We start from the raw sequence: 20059 nt of genomic DNA on the forward strand, positions 1-20059 counted from the left end.
CCCCAGTCACCTCCAGCATCACAATCATGCTACTCATCATCATCTTCATCACCACCAGTGTCTGGACGTGTAAGATCCTAAGAGAAGAGGATTGAGAGCAGATGCACACCTACCTTGATGAAGGATCTCAGTGGAAGAACCCTTTAATGACCTCCTAACATTCATAACTGCAGACCTGATGGCTCGTTGTAAAACTAGAGACTTGTGATTCTTTTTAATGATCTACTTAATTCCCTTTCTAAAGAGCCAAAGACCCTTTTCACAGCAGACATGTTGAGTGCTCACAGTGTCTTAGTAGGAAAAGCACAGGTGTTAAAGTAAAGAATGAAGCCGGAGCATGTCAAGAGGAATGAAACATGATGAAGCAGAGCACATTTCATTCACTTTGTTAAGTCACTCTTTATTTTTGCAGCATTAACATTAAGAGCTTCCAGTCTGTGTACAGTAAATGGCATACAGCAGCTCTCTTTATATTTCATTCCCGGAGAACGTTTGAGGCTGACGGCAGCGTGCCATCTGCAGCCACCCCGTCTTCATCACAGCAGCTGAAGAGCATATCATGCTATCAGCCAGGCGGAATGTAAACATCAAGAGAGGACTAAATCATTCATCTTAAAAGATTCCCCTTGTATTGCACTAAATATTCAGCCCAGGCCACAATCATCAAGAGAACTCTGATGCTAAAAATAATCTCCGTTAATATTATTATCGATAAGAAACGTCTACGGTTTGTTAAAATAAAATCTGTGGAATGAAGTGGAGATGTTGTGTCTGTCGTAGGAAAAACACTTCACTTCAATACTTTTATGTTAAAAGGAAGAGAAAGGGCTCAGGTGTCTTCCTCGTATCAAAGAGGAAAAGGAAGAAGAAGAGGCACAAGGAAGCGATTGTCTTCCTGGATTCAGCTCATGCAGTGTTGTTCGGTGGGCCGGAGTCAGTGCTGTTTGGGGCGCTCGGGGTCGTACTTGAGGAGCAGGCCGAGGGAGGCGAAGCCGAACAGGAAGGTCTGGACGAACCACAGGCAGCGAGTGGCCGTGTCGCTGATGCCTTTAGTTCTGCGGACAAGAACACAATGAACCAAAGTCAAGCCAGCAGCCGTTTCACTGCGTCCAAAATTCTATTTCTACGGACAAATTCATCAATACGCGATGAAGAACAAATGATTAGAGGAGTAAAATGCGAGGAATGCTGGTCATTTCGAAAAGATCAAAATTGGACAATTTGCAGTCGAGATGACCTCATCTATTTTTGTAAAAAAACAATACTGATGACAAGCTGAAGCACGAGGTGAAAACACGTGAGAAAGGCAGCTTTTAGATGCTTATTTATTCTGACAGTTAGAGCATTTGAGTGAGTCCGTTTCATAATAGGTTTGTCAAAAATGCGATCACATCACCATCTAGTGGACAAATGTGACGGGTTCTTGTCATCCTTACCTGCACATCCTCAATGCAAGGTAGGCCTCATACACGTGGATCGCCCAGGCGGCCCACCACCTGCAACAGACAGACATGTGTAACACTCATCGGACTCTGGATTCTCATTTTATATTCTGTCGAGGTCACGATTGCAATAAAGTTTTTGAAAGTTTAAATTCAGTGACGCCGTCTGAGAACATGGCGGAACTTGACGTTTTTGTCTTCCCTCAAGCAGAGCTGAGTAACACCCCGGGCCGCCATTACATCACCCAAACATCCAACCACCGGAGCACGTCACATGACTCAAATGACGACAACAAAACATTCATCTTTCGATACTCGCCGTCCTAATCCTCTGCTGGTGCTACAGCAGGTCACGTGACTTAAAGGCCTAATTAGCAGAGTGCCCCACCAGTGGAGGTGTAAATGGCTGTGGCTGATCGCGTCTCAGCCCTGTGAGGGTACTTTGCACATCGTTTGATCGTCACGGATGCTGCTCTGCTGTAAAAAGAAAATCTGTCGGTTGCCTTTCATTCTAATCAGGCAACATCACAACGCTTTTAAGAAGAATAATCGAGTTGCAGTGTATTTACCCTAAGGATGTGATCAACAAGAACACTCTGCCCCCCCCCCCCAACCTCCTGTTAGCAGTGTGTTCACTTACCCTTTATACATAAGGCCAGCATAGTTATCCACAAGGTGTCTGCAGAAGCTGCCAAATGGACCGAGGTGCTGAAATGGGATTGTTTCCGGCGCGAACACGATGCACTGCAACACACACAGAGTAGCGGAGTAGTGCAATGTTAACTCACACAACCTGTGCAGTTGAGAGAAACCTGAACTTTGTGTGTATGTGCTTTTTGACACCACAAGATAAGTTCTGTGAAATATTTGAGCACAATTTTTGACATTTTCATAGTTTTTTTCACCCCTTGGAATTGGGTAATTTTGTCATCCAAAAAAAAAAAAAAAGAAGCAATTGTTACGGTTCACTATCTTTAGAGATTTAAGTCCTAGAGCCATGAGATTCGGTAAAGGCACAGACGAAGTAGTGTTCAGCAGATCCAATTGATTGAAAAGCACAAGCAGATGCTGTGTATTTCATTTCTGGCCCTTAAAATGGGTGAAAATAATGCATATTTTGGGCCACAGGCAGTCCCACGAAGTATAATAATATGGACGTAAAAATACAGTTTGATTGGTGTACCAGATTTCAGGGGCTCTAACATAAACATAATCTATAAATAGATGGCAAAGATGGGGCGTGGACTCATTCCTAGGACCAGGGGTCTATATGTGGCCATATTGTTATCTTCATATTCATATTGAACAAAATATAAGGCTGCAAACGGCTTCCTGTCTAAGACACATTTTAAGGTGTGAAAATGCCAAAATTCATGTGGGCAAAAAAAAATAAAAATTTAGAAATTCGAAAAAACAAATTCTGTGAGAATATTTTTACGAAATTTATTTTTCGGTGTCAAATAGCATTTAGAATTCTGAACAAAATCCAAAACTAAACCTCTATGTAATTTGACACTTAATGACCCTACAATAACCTATTTAATACACATGACCTTTTCATAACATATTTAGCCCAAAACACATCTACCCAGAATTTCAGGGCTCCTTAAACATGACGTTGAAGTCAAAGGTCTGTTTGTGCCGATAATGACTGAACACGTTCCATGTCCTACAGCTAACCAAGGCGTCCAACGCTGGTTAGCTCTACATATCATCTGTCTGCTCTCAGGCAGGGAGTTGCTGTTTCAGATATACAGCAACAATAATGAGCTGTATACTATGTGTTACAGCCGTAGTAACCACAAAGGGCAGCCTTGTTGAGAGATGTGCCACCGAAATGAAATTTGACGCAGTTCTGGAGGAGAATCAGTTCTGCACCATGTTTGTTTTTGTTTTTCATGGGTTGGCCTTTAAGTTTTCGTCATGTGAAAGCGAATGAGTAGACGTGTTGTTAGGCTGTTAACTCTACGGATAGAAGCCTCATTTTGAATAAGGATTAGGGAGCAAACACTATTTATCTTGAAGAATAATCCTTTGTTTTGCTCACTTATTAATTTCAAAAGCAGTTATTCTAAAACAATTTCCACAATATTAATTAAATCCCATTTGTATCAGTGATTCTAACAGTACAATGAATTTGAAGATATTTTAAAAGGGAGCAAAGTCATTTGTACATCATGTGCATTTATTCAGTTTCATGACATATCTGAATTTTCAAGCCACACTTGAGCCGAGTATGAAAACTCCCACAGCAGGCTGCAAGTCCCAGTGAAATCTAAATGACATGATGTAGCATTGTGCCACGCTGCCATTGTCCTCCCCTGTCCACCTGTGACATGTCAGGTGTGTGTCCATGTGGACTATGACTGGTGCATGGGAGGCACAAAGGGAGACTGTTGGATGGGCCCCTGAAACCAGGGGCTGCGGTTCATTATGGTTTGGAAGGCAGAGCCGTGTGTCTTCATGTATTACTGGTTATAAAATTACTTCGAAATAAATCAAACTTGTTGAATATTTGTCATCTTCGTTCTGCAGTAAGGACCCTGTTTACATAACTGTGTACGTGGCAAGTGGTGCTAAATATAGCCTATACGAGTACACGCGACCATTTGTATGAATATTTGCACCAATTTCCATGTAAAAGTATACATGTTGGTTCATGTTACCTTTCTGCCTAGCACAGCAGATTTACTCTTTATACAAGTTACATTTTGCGAATATTTTTTACCTAATTCGGCGTATATTTCATTGACCAATGACACATTCATTAGCTAAAACAAAACTTAAATACCTATAGGCTACCTAACTTCATTGTTCCCATGGCGCATTTCGCGACCAGTTTATAATATATATATTTGCCCGAGAGTACGGGAGCATTAAGAGCATTAAACTAACGTTATCACATTTTGAATGGAGTTTGGCACGATGCGGTGTGTTTTTTAAAGACAGTGGGCGGTGTCGGGGCAAACATTAGCCAGAGTTAGCTGTTACAGTGGATTGCTAACTCGTTAAATGGACTTTGGACGAACAAGTTAGTTTGAACTGTGGTCTCACAGAGGACTGAAATAATCCTGATAAGATTAGATATCAACGAAACCGTGACTTGACAATGACCACGAAGAGTACTTAAGCAACACAACAACATTTTCACAAAATACCAAGTGTTAAGTTAACTTCCCCGGCGGTTCACGACACTAGCGTTTTTGAAAATAGTACACGACCCGGAGGACATTTTACGCAACACAATGCGGCGGCATTTACAGTGCAGGGATGATTTTACACTTATTATATCTTATTTCGATTACAACTCATAGCTTGATGAACTTACAGTGAAATATCCCATCCCCAGTATCACGGAGACGATCCAAAACGTGCTGGTTCTTTTAAAGTAATCGCATCCATCACTTTTAGCCATAGCTGCTGTTCTGCCGTGCTGCGCTGGTCCCGCTGTCAAATACGACCGTGTAGTAACAGCGGCGAGAAGAGAGCCGACGGGAGGCAGGACAGGATGGTCGTGTTTTTTTTTCTTCATTTGAATGCGGGGTGTTACTTACATTATTAAATAATTAGTACGGAAACTGCCATGTGTATCACTATGGAGTTTTCTTAATGTTCATATAAATATAAAATGTAGGCCTTTATTAAATTGTGGATTAATAATAACTTGTCACTGCAACGTTGCCCCCTTATTCTTTGTTGATTTCACCACGCAGTAGCTTGTATAAATGCACATTAGAGACGATAAGGGAGCACATATTAAAGACATTAAGGGAGTTACCAACACTGTGACAGATTCGACTTCCGGTAGAATATTCTAATGTTTTCAGTTACCGGGAAATATTCAGTATTTTATAATTAAAAGTGGTTTCAGTGAACATCCGTGTACTTGTTTTCGCAGCTCTGTCCTAGTTCCTCGCCATGTCGTGCAGGATACTACTGTAAGTAGTTCCACAATGTTAAAAAAAACGTTATTCTGCAAAACAGCTACACAATACTATAAAGTAAACACTGTCTAGTTCTCAGTCCTGGTATACTGTTTAGGTAGAGATTAGAAATTTAAGATTCCATACTGCAGGGAATAATACAGTATTTTGCAGAGGGTGATTCTAGCATGAATACTATACCTTCTGCGAATACTTAAATTGGTCACATTCTATAATATTCAATATATATTGCTGTAAGACACTAGTGCGAGGGGATGCATTAAGTAACAATCCCTGTCTTTTAACACGTTGTCCTATTGCCCCTGAAAAGATATTCTGTCAGACAGGCTATGATTTAGATCAGAAACTATATTGGGGCAGTGTATTAGAAATACAACCTACAACCGCTATTGTGTTGTATTAGACTTTTTTCTACTAATATTCCCAAACAAATAATGTAATTTTGGAGGTATGCAGCAGCATTTAAATAAATAAGAAAAGATGCACTTAATAAACTCTATAATCATCTGCATATATTTTACCGCTACCAGAGGCCCTACTATGTATATTCAGTACAACCCGTTTATTCATGCATACACAAAATCCAACTATTATTAAAATCACCAAAGGTCATGTATAATGTCAGAATAATTCATTGTTTTGTACAGTTTGTTTATGAAAAGGACATACCTTTCCTCTCACCTTGTAGTTGTGCGTGCTTGTCCACAACTACCAAATTTAAAAAGTGTCAAATTATTATATAAAGTTTGTATTTAAAACTCCAAATATGAAAATCAAACTAAATGCACGTTAATCAAACTACAGGATTCCTTCCAAACAGTAATCCATAAACTGTTTTGTTGATGCCATCCTCTATGCCAAGTCCCTGCAGCTCAGCAGTTTTCCTGTTTGTGGGATTATGCTTCTCAATTTACATGAAGAGTTAAAATGATCAGATGACTTTTTGCTTTTAAAAATATGCAGATCTCCAAACTAAACAAAGCTCTTTATAGTGATTTTGCATTAGCTGATTAGCCTATATGCTGGACCAGTGCTTAGTTATCTTTAATCAATCGATCATTGTATGTAAACTGGGGTAGATCAAGCATTTAATCTGCTGAAATGGTTTATTGATAAGACTCTTTCCCATTTTTATTATTTTATCAGACTAATTAGATAGTGAAATATGTAGTACATATTTTTTAATATGGCTATCCAGAATTCATTTAAATCATTACTTCAAAATGAGGGAGTTTGGCCGCCTTCATCGTTGGCAGTGTGTGGTATAAAGTCTGATAGGATTTGGATATAGCACAGGGAGAGTTGGTGGGACTTTCAGGAGCCGTCTCCACACATGGAGACATTGATTCCGCGAGTTGTCCAGATAAAGATGAAAAAGAGACGGCCTTAGGTCGTTCTGCTGCCTTAGATAACCCCGGGTAGACTTCAAGCTGCATTGTTTTCTAATACACCTACAAATACGATAAATCTGCGTCTAAACTTTGCCCTTTAGTACTGTTTGACTTTAGATTCAGCAGGTTAGCCTTTTACATTTTGGACGCATTTGACATGCAGCTCAGGAATCATTCAATTCAACCAACAGGGAAGAAGTCAAAGGTCAAGACTAGAGTGAAAAAGCATAGGGAGGAATATACATATATATATTTAATATATATTTCATCTATTATATTGCATTGTTTTGCATATATATATATATATATATATAGCAAGTTAATATATATATATATATATTTCATCTAAGTAATTGCATTGTTCCAGCAGCATGTGAGAGCACAGACGACAGGCTTGACATTCTGATATTAAAGCATCTGCATACAGCTGAGGTGAAGGCCTGGACATGTTTAACCATTTCAAACAGTCCTGCCACTGGCTTTGATGCAGCTATTCTGCGTACTGAGGCTGCTGTCTAACAGTCCAATTCATCAGTGAGTAATTACCCCCCTTTTGTTTACCCTCTTGTGACAGCAGTGAGCTGCTCTGCATGTGAAGAGAAAAAAACTAAATAACAGGAGCCGTTTTGTGTCTCGCTAAGGCCTGTGAGTTAACCATTTCTTCAAGACTGTTGTTGGTTGATCAGCGTCAACAGTGTGCAAAGCTGCCGATGTTTGTGCTGAACACCAATCACATGACTCACAGCAGCCACATTTGAATTCAAGGGCAGCCCTGGAATATTAAGAAAGATGTTTGTAATCCTTCTCTTAATTAAAACATCTACTTTAACATTAGTGCTTGGTATCCGTGCCATGAAAAAAATGTATATAAATATTTAAAAAAATATATATATAAATAATATAATGTATATATATATAATATATATATAAATAATATATATAATTATTGTATATACACACATTTAAATGGTTTCTACGTCATCATACAATAAAATAGTAGCAAGATACAAAAAAGAATGTCTGTCTTTGGGCCTTGCATACTTTTGATATGTCACATATTCAGCAGCACAAAGACACAAAACAGTCACAGTTCTGGAGTTAAGTGGTATCGACGAGGCTGACGATCACTGAGAGACTTCCCTTTGTCTCTCCCGAGATCATTCCGCAGTGTGTCATATTTGCCATTGACCTTGCTGCCACTTTGATAGGTATGAGGTGATAACGGGGAGGGTTGGAAGGGCCAGAGTACTTCTGTTGAGAACCCATCCTCAAAGCAAAACGAGACCCCACCCCGGCACTCCATGGCCTTCTGGGGTCTCAGGTGATCAATATAAAAGGTACCCTGCTGCGAGCAGGAGACACAGTCACAGTCTCCCGGTGGAGGAACACAGTGTCACACTGATCTCTGTCAGATCAGAAGTCCACTGGAAAGCCATTTGTTCCCAGAGCTTCTTCATTTATTTAACTGCTGCCATGTGGAAGGACTCCAGCAATGGTAAGAAATGCTTTGTGATCTTCACATCAAGACCAGTCTTTGTGTTTTGCTTCATGTCTCGTAGACTTTTGTTTGTAGGATCTATAGCCCTGGATGAGACAGTTAGCAGTGCCAGGGGAATTGGTTTTACAGCACCATGGATGCCAAAAACAGAGAAGCCTCCTCAGAATTATTTCAGATTCGTGCAAACACTTTGGCACCCATTGCATGTGCTGTAAGGCAACTCACCAACCTACTAAATAGGGCGGCTAAAAATCTAAAACTTCTCTGAGAATTTGACATTTTTAGAACTAGGTTTGATATAACCAGTGAAAGAAAAACACAGTGGTAGTAGAATTGATAGATAACCAGAAATTATAATCGTTTATTGTGTAAGGCAGCATGATACAGCATGAACTTAGAAATGAGCACTTTATTCGTATGGATAAATAGCTGGATATCGACACAACACTTGTTATTTCTCCATTCAAAAACTTTAATGTTATTGTGTTTTTTTGTTTTGTTTAAATATTACAGAGTCTGAACTTTTTAAACCAGAAAAGAAAAGGCAGTTAATTATATTTATCACTGAATATTCAACATTCTGAATCTGTGCCTTTCATTATTGCATTAACATTGAATTACAGCTTTAGAAATAAACCTGTTGAGTAACTAAACAGCCTCTGGTTCAGAGAACAACAAGAAGGCTATGGAGAACTTAGAGAAAAGAAAAAACAACAACAACTATGGATCCTGTCTTACGTTGAACCCGCTCCCCCTCTCTCTCCCCCCCAGATGATGCCAGGCCCTCCGGCGCCGGCTCTCATCGCAGCGCCAGTCGCAGGAAGAGAACTAGCTTCTCCAAGGACCACGTTGAGCTCCTGCGCGTCACATTCGAGACCGACCCGTACCCGGGCATCAGCCTCAGAGAGAGCCTGTCCAAGACCACGGGCCTGCCGGAGTCACGCATCCAGGTACACAGTCGCCCAGGCTGCCTCATAATGTAGCCGAGCCCTTGTATCTACAGGGGGCAGATGTGATGATGATGCAATGAATTAAACCGAGCTGCTTAGAGTCAGTGAAATTGACTGTTCAGATAAGTTTAGGAATTATCTTTATTTATTATTGGAAACTGGTGTTGTTCCGAGATTAAACGCACACATGCAGTGCTGTTCATGTAGGCACACACAGGAGGCCCGAACACACAGAGGGCCGTGTAGCTTGTGTCGTAAGGCCATTTGCTCTGCGCTTTCTTATCATAAGAAAGGCTCTGTTTTCAAACGCATCCTGCTTAGAATTGTAGATACCGCTATCACTCTATCGCTTTACTTCGTCTTATCTTTAAAGATGACACAAGCTGTTTTTATCAGGCCCTTGTTTGAGCTCACTGTACAACAAGGCTCTCTGACGGCGGACAGCTGTACTAATTCTGCTGTCCCGCTGCTTCACTGGTGCCTGTTTGCCCAGAAGATGATTAACAGGGCAGATTGTTTTGTTTATTTGTCCCCATCTGAATCTTAGCTTCTATTTTTTTTTTCTTTCTTTCCTGTCCAGGTGTGGTTTCAGAACAGAAGAGCTCGCACCCTGAAGTGCAAAGGAGCCAAGAAAGCTCTGTGGCAGTCTGACAGCCCAGCACGTGACGCCCTGTCTCCACCCCATGCTGTCGCCGGCATGGGCCCGCAGGTCGGCTCCGTCCATCTGCCGCCTCAGGGCCCTCCGCCGGCCTACCCGACCCAGGTGAAGGAGGAGATGGAGGTGGCCTGCTACTACGGACAGCGCCCCCCAGCCTACTCCACCATTGAGGAGCACAGACACTACGGCTCCATGTACGGGCTTCAGCAGGGTAGACCGCTGGGATGCGGCTCCAGCACGCCGTTGAGGGGCTTCTGGTCCCAGCCAGGCAGCCAAACCTCCCCAGTCCCACCCCAGTGGTGCCACTCTCCCCTGGAAATGAGAAGCTACGGATCCAGCTACAGCCAGGCAGCAATCGTGTATCCGGGATCAGCGGAGCAGCAGATGTACATGCCCTGCTCCACCTCCCACGCCTCGACTCCAGACACCCCGGATTCTGGATACTGGGATGCCAGTCTGGAGAGCAGTCCACCAATGGAAAGTCACTACTCGCAGCTGGAGCACTCGTGGAGCAGGGCTGCTCTGGAAGGCTGCAGGGAGTCCATGCGCCCGGCACGGGTCCGGTGTGCACCCCTGCCCGAGCTGTCCCTGCTGGAGATTCTGGGGGAGCTACATGAAGACTGGTTGGGTGGAGAGAGACTGGACATCCATGCTACTGGGGATAAAATGCCTTTCTGCTAATGGCTCCATCATAAGGATTTACAATTAGAAATCATGTTTATTATTTTGATTGATTGATTGTCTCTGTGATGTGTACATATAAGAAGTTCAAACACTCTGCAGAATAATTTAAAATGGGATCCACATTTTCAAAATCCTACATGATTTTTATTTATTCCTCAAAGACTACAATTTCTTGTAGTCTTCGTGTATTTATTCTTTTATTTGTCTATATTTATGACCTCACAATTTAACATTTATGATTTTCTGCACTTTTATACAAATAAATCAGTAATAAACTATGCAATACTTTTCTTTGCTGTTATTTTCGATTCCCAGAATGTGCTTTGGGTTAATGTACGATTTGGCCATTTCACCACATGAATTCCTCTGGAATCCAGATGTGACAGATTTTCTATAAAGTAGGTCATGCACTGCGACCAACAGATGGTGCCTGTGAGTTGGGAGAAGGATGAGAGGGACACAGATTTTTTTTTTTATCAGTTAAAAAGAAAATGCTTCTTCTCTTTTCATAGGATGAAATGACAAACACAAGAAAACCTTGGCAATTAAAGTTATCAATCGTATCTCTTTTTATAAAAACAGAAACATCTCAAATACATATTTAAATCTGAATGTATTTTTTTTCTCACGAGCAAAAGCATTTTGGGGCTTTCAGATGAGATTTGACATTTAGGCTATACCCTGGTTATTACACAAGTCAAAACAAAACTAGCTAAACAAATATATATTACGGTTTTTGGAACTTAAAAATAGTTTAGTCTACCTTTAGCTAGCTAACATTGTTTGCGTTACCTTACAAAACTATTTAGCTACTGTTACAAGAGTTTATATGGAGGATTCACATTACGTGCACTAGCTAGCTTTATGACAAAAGTTAGCTTCAGCTAGGTAGCTAGCTGAAAAGGTTGGTGCTTAGTGTGTTTAGCCACCAGCTTCACAGTCCCCTCGATTCGTTCCACTGATGAGAATTGGAAATGTGGCGAGGAAAAAATAAATGCTTCGTGGGGAGAATGGGAAAGATATCCCTAAATGTGTGTCAAGACCTGATACTTTTTACTACAAACTGCCAGCATCAGGGTTGCATAATCATGATTCTATACTTTACCTGACTGAACCTCTGTTGTCCCCCCATCAGATACTGAGGGTTAAATTGTCATGTCAACATCAGCTTTAATGGCCAGGTATGTGGACACAGAATTGCTCTCAATGTATGTACACAGAAATGGACATAACAGCTAAGAACAACAAAGCTGGACAAAAAAGACAAAGACCAGACAGGACTAATATGTTTTAAAAAACGGTACACTGTAAAGAATATAGCCTGTTAAATGTTCATCAGTGTGATGGCCTATGTGGGCGAGAAACAGTTTATGTGTCAAGATGAAAGAAATCTGGTTCCCCTGTGTTTTCCTCTGACCTGGCGACCATATTTCTTTATCAAACGTGCAATGGAAAAAGCCCAAGACAGTACACAGGATGTTAGGCTCGAGGCTCGACACTGTTTCCCACAACAGCGCAATGTGCTTATGTTGTTTACACTGTCTTGGCCTCCTGCCTTCATCCTCAAGAAAGGAAGGGTGTTGTCCTTTTGTTAGTGTCTGGCATAAGTTCCTGTCCCCAGAAGAAAAGAAAAGAAACACACAACGGGCCGTGACGCGGGAGGGAACGTGGATCGTAAGCCTCCAGTACTCGCTAAAGATAGACCAGCAGAGGAAATGTCGCAGAATGGCGGACGTCTGACGTGTGTTGGGCAGGTGTTCGCCAGCACATGACGCTCAATAAGCAAGATGCAGACAGCTGAGCGCAAAGAATGGTGGCAGTAAACCAAAGCAGAATTGCATTGATTCAGAATTTTTGCATTAAAAATCGAAGGACTAACACAGATATCTTGCCTGATATCAGAGAGAATTGTCACCTCTGCAGGCAAACTGATATCAGTAATATTTTTGACTATAGCTGCCATTGGCTGACATGTAGTTATTTTTTTTAAACGTACCCTCTCTCACATATTTAGACAGCAAAAAAATGTGATTATTGGGATGCCAACAAATTAGTACTCACTGTTTATTACAAAATGTTATTGGAGGGCATAGAAATATCTGGATTTAGGCCACAGATAACAATGAATTAATTATGTATGAACAATACTCTCTATTGCAAAATAAGTGTAATTATCAGAGATGGATGAGGCAGTGATGGCACAATTAAAATCAATTTCAATGTTTTTATATTCACAATGGCATTGCTACTTCTAACACTAGCCGCCTAGCACCAAACGGCCGACAGACAAAGTTAACGACCTGCTGGTGACTATAGTGTAGCATTTAGCAGCTAAACCAGCTATTTCCCTCAGAAGCTACAGCTAAATGAGAGTGAATATTGGACTTTTATGTATTAGTTGGACACAAACAGAACTCCAAATTAATGCTAATGTTGCTCCATGCTTGCTGAAGATGTCAGCCAAAACAGGTAGTAGCCAAACATTCAGTTATTACAATAACTGAATGTGTGATATTACAATAACTGAACATGTCTAAGCCTACAGGCTTAGACATGCTAGCTGCTCTGTTGGGCTGGCGGCTTAGCTAAGCATGTCATTAGAGCTAAATGCTAACATGCTAACATGTTTATAATGACGATGCTAACATGCTGATGTTTAGACATAATGTTTACCATATTTACCATCTTAGGTTAGCATGCTATCATGCTAAAATTAGCTGATTATTAGTAAAGTAGAGCTGAGTGTCATTCGTTTTACAAGTATTTGGTCATAAACCAAAGTATTGGGGTTGGTAGAGTAGCCACCTGCATGTGTGCTTTCTTGTGTGGTTTGAGTCACGTTAGTTTGCTGTGAGTAGGTAAATTTGAGTGTTTGGTTTAAATTGATTTGATTGTAGTGGCGGCAGTGCAGTCTAGCCCCATGCACTTTGTTTAATTTCTTTGCCTGTTCACTTATTGATTTGGTGTAATGTATTTCATGCGTTGTTACAGGCAGGGCTGGTCATCTGTAGAATCCAGCAAGAGTAAACTGGATTAAAAAAATGAAAAATTCGGTCCAATGTTGCAAACTCCTTTTCAATGAAAGAAGCTTGCAAAACTAGATCCAAAAGTCGCAAAATCTAAGTTGCCAAGTCTTTTCGCTCTTCTCCCGACTGGCTGCGGCAAGAGTTCGATTGACAGATCCAATCACCTGCCAAAATCATTGCTTTCTTAGGGTGCCTGCCCTTTTTCAAACAGTTTCCAATGATGGCTTCTCAGTTGGTTCTGTGTAATGAACCATCAAATTTCATTGCAATCAACGGTTAGTGTCATTTGCATTATGTCACTGTACTGGTGACCATTTCTAGTATCTTTTCATTTTCAGGTACTTTGGAGTGGTTTAGTGTAAAGACAGTGGAAAACAGGCTTTCATTTCCTGCTAAAAGCTACACACACACACACACACACACACAAGATTAAAGCTGAAGCAGATGACTTGGAGTCAATGGGTGCGACTGTGATCTGTTTCATGATTCCTCTTCAAACTGTCAACAATGTGAAATAATGTCGTCTGTGAACAATCTTTCTTGGAATAGGAAATATGTAACAGCTGCCATTATGTTCAAATGAGAAATGCCGTTGAGGATGGACCGTCGGTCCTTTAGATGTTGGTTGCAACCTCTCCCATGTTTAAACCTTCATGTCTCCTCATCTTGACCTTGTTACAGTCAGCAGCGATGGCACAACAGTAACGTTTCCTCTAAAGCTACACTCGATTAATCCAGCGTTCGACGTGTAGTGCGTAACGTTGTGCCACATGATGTCGTCCACTTGGAATCAGCTGAGCTTTTCATGTGATGAAGGTGTATGTGTGCCAGTGTGGTTTGAGGCGTCTCAGTGACATTTTCGCATGACCAACATGTCTGACATGGCCAGCAGACAATGTCTAAACACTGCCTGTTTCGGCCTATCAGCTTGCCTGTGACGGTCATACGCACGCACGCACGCACGCACACTCCAAAGAATGATTCTCAGACTCCTCAGCCAGAACACAGGAGGTAAATTATAATTTGTAACGACACAAAGCAATAAAACCGTAAACCGTTTCTAATAAAGTGTCTCATATTACTCCTGCTCAACCAAATACGCACAAACACCCACACACACAAGTGTTAACAGCTCTGGCGTTGAACAAACTGGGGGCAGACAGGCGCGTGAGTGATGGTCCTCAGCTGCCGGCGGTTCCGGGGATGAAGCCCATAGCCTTCACTAAAAATACGGCCTGTAATTCAACAAACCCTCCCAGGGAGTCCGATCAGAGCGCTGGGCCACACGCTCTAATTTAGGAGCTCGTCTGAGCGCCTTGTGATTGCACTGCGCCACTCTCACCCGTCCACGTCCTCAGTTGGTGCACGTCCGCGCTGTGATTGATGTTGGTCAGTGACAGGGAGGAAGTCTGTGTGTGTGTGTGCCTGCATGCTCATACTGTATACCAGGGGTCACCAACCTTTTTTAAACAGAGAGCTACTTCAAGGGTACCGAGTACTACGAAGGGCTACTTGTTTGATACAAACTTCCTGAATAACAAAGTTGCACAGATCACCTTTTAATATTAATAATAAATGTGAAGAAACTGTTTGATCACGTCAGTTAATTATTCCTCACAATAATTATTAATAATGATTTCCACAACAATGATGGTATAGCTACACATACATATTTAAACATGCAACTTTTATTTCTGTTAATCTGTTTCAACATTTGAAAGTCAGAGGTATCACATCTGTAATATTTTTGTATCATCATATGATTAAAGCCGGTTACTTTTGCACATAGCGCCTGCTGGTGAATGATGCAGTGGTAATGTAGAAATTTTGCGAAGTCTGGGTCACCTTTGCATTGCGCAATGAAGTCTGCATGCCGGCCCGTCATCACGGGAGCCCCGTCTGTTATCACCGACACCAGCTTTTCCAACGGTACCTTTTTCTCCACGAAGAAACTAGTAAAAAGTCTCGTCTATAGCCGAGCGGGGGATCCAACCCTCCGAGGCGCGCGAGCGTCTTCGGGCGCCCGCGTTCAAACCTCTAGTCTGGGCCTTTTCGGTCGGATTGCGTTGCCTCGCCTCTACCCCCGCCACCCCTGAGTTGTTGCCCCGCGGCCTGTTCCGAGGATTTACGGACCTGACGACGGGGTGCGCTCGCGGCGCGCGTCTGGGGCCAACGGGAAGCGCCCGCCATTCGGAACCTGAAAACCTAGTGCGGTGCGGCGGCCTCGTCCTGGCTGTCCGCCGTGCGCCTCCGGGTACCCAACTCTCTTATGACAAGAAATATTGTCATTTTAAAATCTACACTAATGCAAGCGTTTTTGATTAAAAAAAGAACAACAACTACAATTTTAGACGGAGCTTCATGGTGACTAGTGCTATTTTTAGAACATGCCTTGCGGGCGACTCACGTGGTGCCCGCGGGCACCGTGTTGGCTACCTCTGCTGTATACTATATATACTATATATTCTATATATATGCTATAGGGGCGTTTCTAGGATTGAAAGAAAGGGGGGGGGGGGGGGGGGGGGCTTAGCCCCAAGGGGAGTGGCATGTTTGCGCGCGTAACGCGCGGCAATTTTTTTTGGGGCCGTGGATATCCATTGTTTCAGACAGTTCATAAATTGGTTCAATCAGAAAGAGTGTGATTTTGCTCTGTAGTTTTGCTTGCATTCAGTGTATGATAACACAAGAGACAGAATTTCAGGGGCATTGTGAAATTTGACAACACAAATATGAACTTTTCTCAAATAAAGAGAGAGAAATCATTTTCCTGCTTGTAAAGGAAAGACGGATAAACTAGCTTTCATATCCGCGTCACTCTCAAATCCTAATTCTTAAAGGGACCGCACACAATGGATGGAGAATGGACCTGACAGTGTCAACTTTATATCGTTAAGTATGATGATAGGCTATTGGATTGTAATTTGAAGGGGGAGAAAACATACAAACCAGAACGCACACACATATGTAGCATGTTAGAGTTATAAATAACTTGTCCATGTGAGAAACAATAGTTTAATTTAATGACATCACCAAAAAAAAAAAAATCTTTTTAAATCCAATAATGCCAAATTATTTGGGGGGGCTGAAGAACATTTTAGGGGGGCTTCAGCCTAAAATAGGCCTAACGACGCCCCTGCTATACGATCTGGAGGGCAGTGTCTGGAAACTGGAGAGGAGACGTGGGAGTGAAGAGCTCTCGCATTTGTTTGCCTTTCCTAAAATAGAACGGACAAGCCACTCGCTGACCAGACTGCAGTCCTCTGTAAATAGGCCGATGTAACACTATTCCATTGAATATGTTTGTTTTCACTCACATGTGCATGCAATACACATAAACACAAGGTGTCTCGTGTCCATTCACAACATCACAGTCGCTGTTGGGAATCTACACAAAGCGAGCGGACGTGACTTGGGCTCAAGTTTGTTCACGAGCGAATATGCTGAGATGCAGAACGTTGCGGGCCGATATGTTTCATGGAAGCCTCCCGCCTTTAAACTTAGCTCCACACCGAAATAGAACGTTGATATTAAATATCGTCCACACGGGAAATAAGGTCAGCAGCTCGCTAATGAACTCCTGGGCAGCAATGTCTTCTGGGTCCTGCCGGCGCTGACCTACACCCTAGCACAACCCTACTCTACCTGACATACTGTACCGACACAACGTGTGACCTTCACCGAATGTCCTTCAAAATAATTGAAGTTGTGCATGGACCCCCTGCAGCAATATAATAGGAACGTTGTTGGGATGGCCATGCGGACGGGTAAGGTCACATCGGAAAGTCATTATTAAGGACCCCAGATACACCACCATTCAGTTATTAAATCTATGACAAAGTCCACTTCATGGTTTATTGCTGACTATTAATGTTTTAAGGGCAATACTATTTAGTCAAATGTTCTTCATAAAAAAAGTATACAGCCCTGCAAGCCGATCTGTGAGGCTGTATTGATCAACTTGCATGACACAATAAATAACATAATAGATGGACTTAAAATTCTTGCAGAGATATCATGTAAATGTGTCAGTACCAGACAATATGACTCAGTGCAAAATTGACAGAAAGACAAACACAAAAATGTAGAAGAAGCCAAACCCTCCCAAACTTAACATATTCTGCTTTTTATTATCATAGTGTACCCCTTTCAAATCCTAATAATCCCTGTCATGAATAACCTTAATTAGCTCAGGAGGTATTTATATGTTGTTTGACAACACACATATTCCGTGCCAAGTTGGTCAAGCGCTTCTTCCTATCCAAGATACATTTTCAATGGATGTCTCTTTATTATAAAAGAAAAGCTTCCACAGGGTAATCAAATGTTTCTATTGAATCATCATATAACTATAGATCTAGAATTTTAAATAAAGCTCTTTTTACACAGTGCGGAGACGGACACGTGTCAAACACTAAATATGGTGGCTCGCGTTAACACAGATTTGTGACTGTACAAAGTATCACATTGATGTACATGTTATGATGCGCACACATATGGGAATGGGGTAATATCACAGTGATTGATGTTAGCAGTCTCATAGTGGGCTATCAGTGTAAGGTGCCACTCGGCCCATCCCTTTCCAATGCAACACCTTCGGCAGGAGTACCACATGTATGAGGTAATTGTTGTTTGGTCATGTGAGCTGCTGCAGCAGCTGTCAAATGTGATGATAGCAGGAGAATCCTCGGCCCCGCCCCTACCCCCCCCCCCCCCCCCCCCCCCCTCTCTCTCTCATCACAGCTGATTGGACAGTTTACGGCAGTCTAGGGACCGTCAGCCAAGAGGTCCGCCTATAGACGGACTCAGAGTTTAGTTTCAGGAAACAGAGAAAAAGGGTGTAAAAAGAGTAGCAGTACTGTGACTCGGCTGATTTTTTATTTGTTTTACAGCAAACGGCTGTATGAATTTAAATAGAAAATGTAATAGTATTCAATATCAGCATGTGTAATGTATTAAAGGTATTTTTAGTATTTTATTATATCTGTATTTTACAGAACTTTTAAAATATTGGCAGTTCAATTTTTTTATTGTATTTAAGTTCAATTGCTGCACTTATTTCTGGTTTATTTTCATCAGTAAACCAGAAAGTGCCCCCTCAACTGACTTGATTATGTCAAGATGTCTTCATTTGTTATCTTACTTCACACATTCTTTAGCCGTCCCCCCAACCCGGATAGCAGGCACTCGCTTTAGGGACCAGGGAGATTAAGAGAGAAGGAAAAAGGACGTGTGTGTGTGTGTGTGTGTGTGCGCACATTCCTTTCCATGTGTAGAGACACATGCTTTGAAGTTATAAGTGAGCTAATTCGAGGAGACAGCACACACCTGGTCGACTACAAGGCAGAGGTCAAATCTCTGTATCTGTACCCTCTTTCTTTCCCAAACACACACCTCCTCCTGTGGCGTCTCCATCTGCAGCTCCCCGCTCCTGTCTCTCTCACACACACACACACACACACACACACACACACACACACACACGCACACACACACGCACACGCACACGCACACACACACACACACACAGCATGTGTCTATCTGTTTATCCATTCATCTCCTCAACCTCAAAGTCATGTGAGAAGCACACAGAGACTTCCCTAAATTTAGAAGACTTCTGAAGTTTCGACATTGCAGGCGAGGTGTGTGCTTACTGTCTGAAGATGCAAGTCTAGCCAAGGTGAAATCAAGATAACATCACTATTGTCTTTATTTAAGGACGGAGTTTTAGGTTACTTATAGTGGGGTTTAGGGGGACATTAAAGCCACGATATTCCTGTGTGGACTTATTGTATCTAGACTATAAACTATAAACTGTATCAGCCTAAAGCCTAAAAGGCTTTGGAACAACCTGCCTGAGGAGATAAAGCTCTCAGAATCAGCAATCTCTTTCAAATCACTTTTTAAAACCTATTTTTACTTGTATGTGACGTCTTCGTCTCACTGCTTAATTGTATTATTAATATTATTATTTTATTTTACAAAATTATTTTTAAGTTACTATTGACATTATTTTACTTTACAAAATTATTTTGTTTTACAAAATTATTTTATTTATTTATATGGTATGGATTGCTTTTATTGTTTCATCTGTTTTATCAGGGTTTAACTCTTAGTTTGTCTTGCTTTGTTGGGCCTCACTGGTGAACTGTCTTTTGTTTTATTGCCTTGCTTTTAATGCTTTGTCTGTCAAAGCACTTTGTAAACTCTGTTTTTAGAGGTGCTATATAAATAAAGTTATTATTATTATTGTTATAGTCCAACAGAGCCCTATGGTGTGTGTGGTCCTACTCATTAGCATCTCCAGGATACTGTTTTATCTCCTGTGGGGCGACGCGCTTCTCATAGTCCTATATAAGGACTAATAGAATGTAGGCCAATGTTTGCATATTAGCTTTCTTAAATGTATGATGTAATTCCTCACAGTCCTCGGTCCACACATCCCCACCAGGCGGAGTGTACTTTA

General features: G+C 41.6%; 2 protein-coding genes across 2 annotated transcripts; one reads left to right on the forward strand and one right to left on the reverse strand.

Annotated features, from left to right (window-relative positions):
* Positions 1-374: 374 nt before the first annotated feature.
* On the reverse strand, positions 375-4920 carry tmem254 (transmembrane protein 254). Its single transcript, XM_076077210.1, has 4 exons — positions 4771-4920; positions 2083-2186; positions 1437-1496; positions 375-1055 (listed from the first exon to the last, which is right to left on the reverse strand). Exons 1-4 carry the CDS (start codon positions 4855-4857, stop codon positions 935-937), a joined length of 372 nt encoding a protein of 123 aa, XP_075933325.1. The 5' UTR covers positions 4858-4920; the 3' UTR covers positions 375-934.
* A 10-nt stretch (positions 4921-4930) lies between these two features.
* On the forward strand, positions 4931-10823 carry mxtx1 (mix-type homeobox gene 1). The gene is made up of 2 exons (XM_076077209.1): positions 4931-9225; positions 9806-10823. The coding sequence occupies exon 2, from the start codon at positions 9923-9925 to the stop codon at positions 10562-10564; it is 642 nt and encodes a 213-aa protein (XP_075933324.1). The 5' UTR covers positions 4931-9225; positions 9806-9922; the 3' UTR covers positions 10565-10823.
* Positions 10824-20059: the final 9236 nt, after the last annotated feature.

This window comes from Anarhichas minor, unplaced genomic scaffold (genome assembly GCF_050575085.1).
Source record: "Anarhichas minor isolate MPS153535 unplaced genomic scaffold, ASM5057508v1 ptg000058l, whole genome shotgun sequence".
NCBI lineage: Eukaryota > Metazoa > Chordata > Actinopteri > Perciformes > Anarhichadidae > Anarhichas > Anarhichas minor.

Excerpts from the sequence above, each read along its gene's own strand:
- tmem254 (XM_076077210.1), bottom strand. The coding sequence starts at position 4,857 with ATGGCTAAAAGTGATGGATGCGATTACTTTAAAAGAACCAGCACGTTT. Across the intron at positions 2,187-4,770 it reads TGGGGATGGGATATTTCACT|TGCATCGTGTTCGCGCCGGA; the intron begins GTAAGTTCATCA and ends TGTGTGTTGCAG. Across the intron at positions 1,497-2,082 it reads GCTGGCCTTATGTATAAAGG|GTGGTGGGCCGCCTGGGCGA; the intron begins GTAAGTGAACAC and ends TGTCTGTTGCAG.
- mxtx1 (XM_076077209.1), top strand. The coding sequence starts at position 9,923 with ATGGGCCCGCAGGTCGGCTCCGTCCATCTGCCGCCTCAGGGCCCTCCG.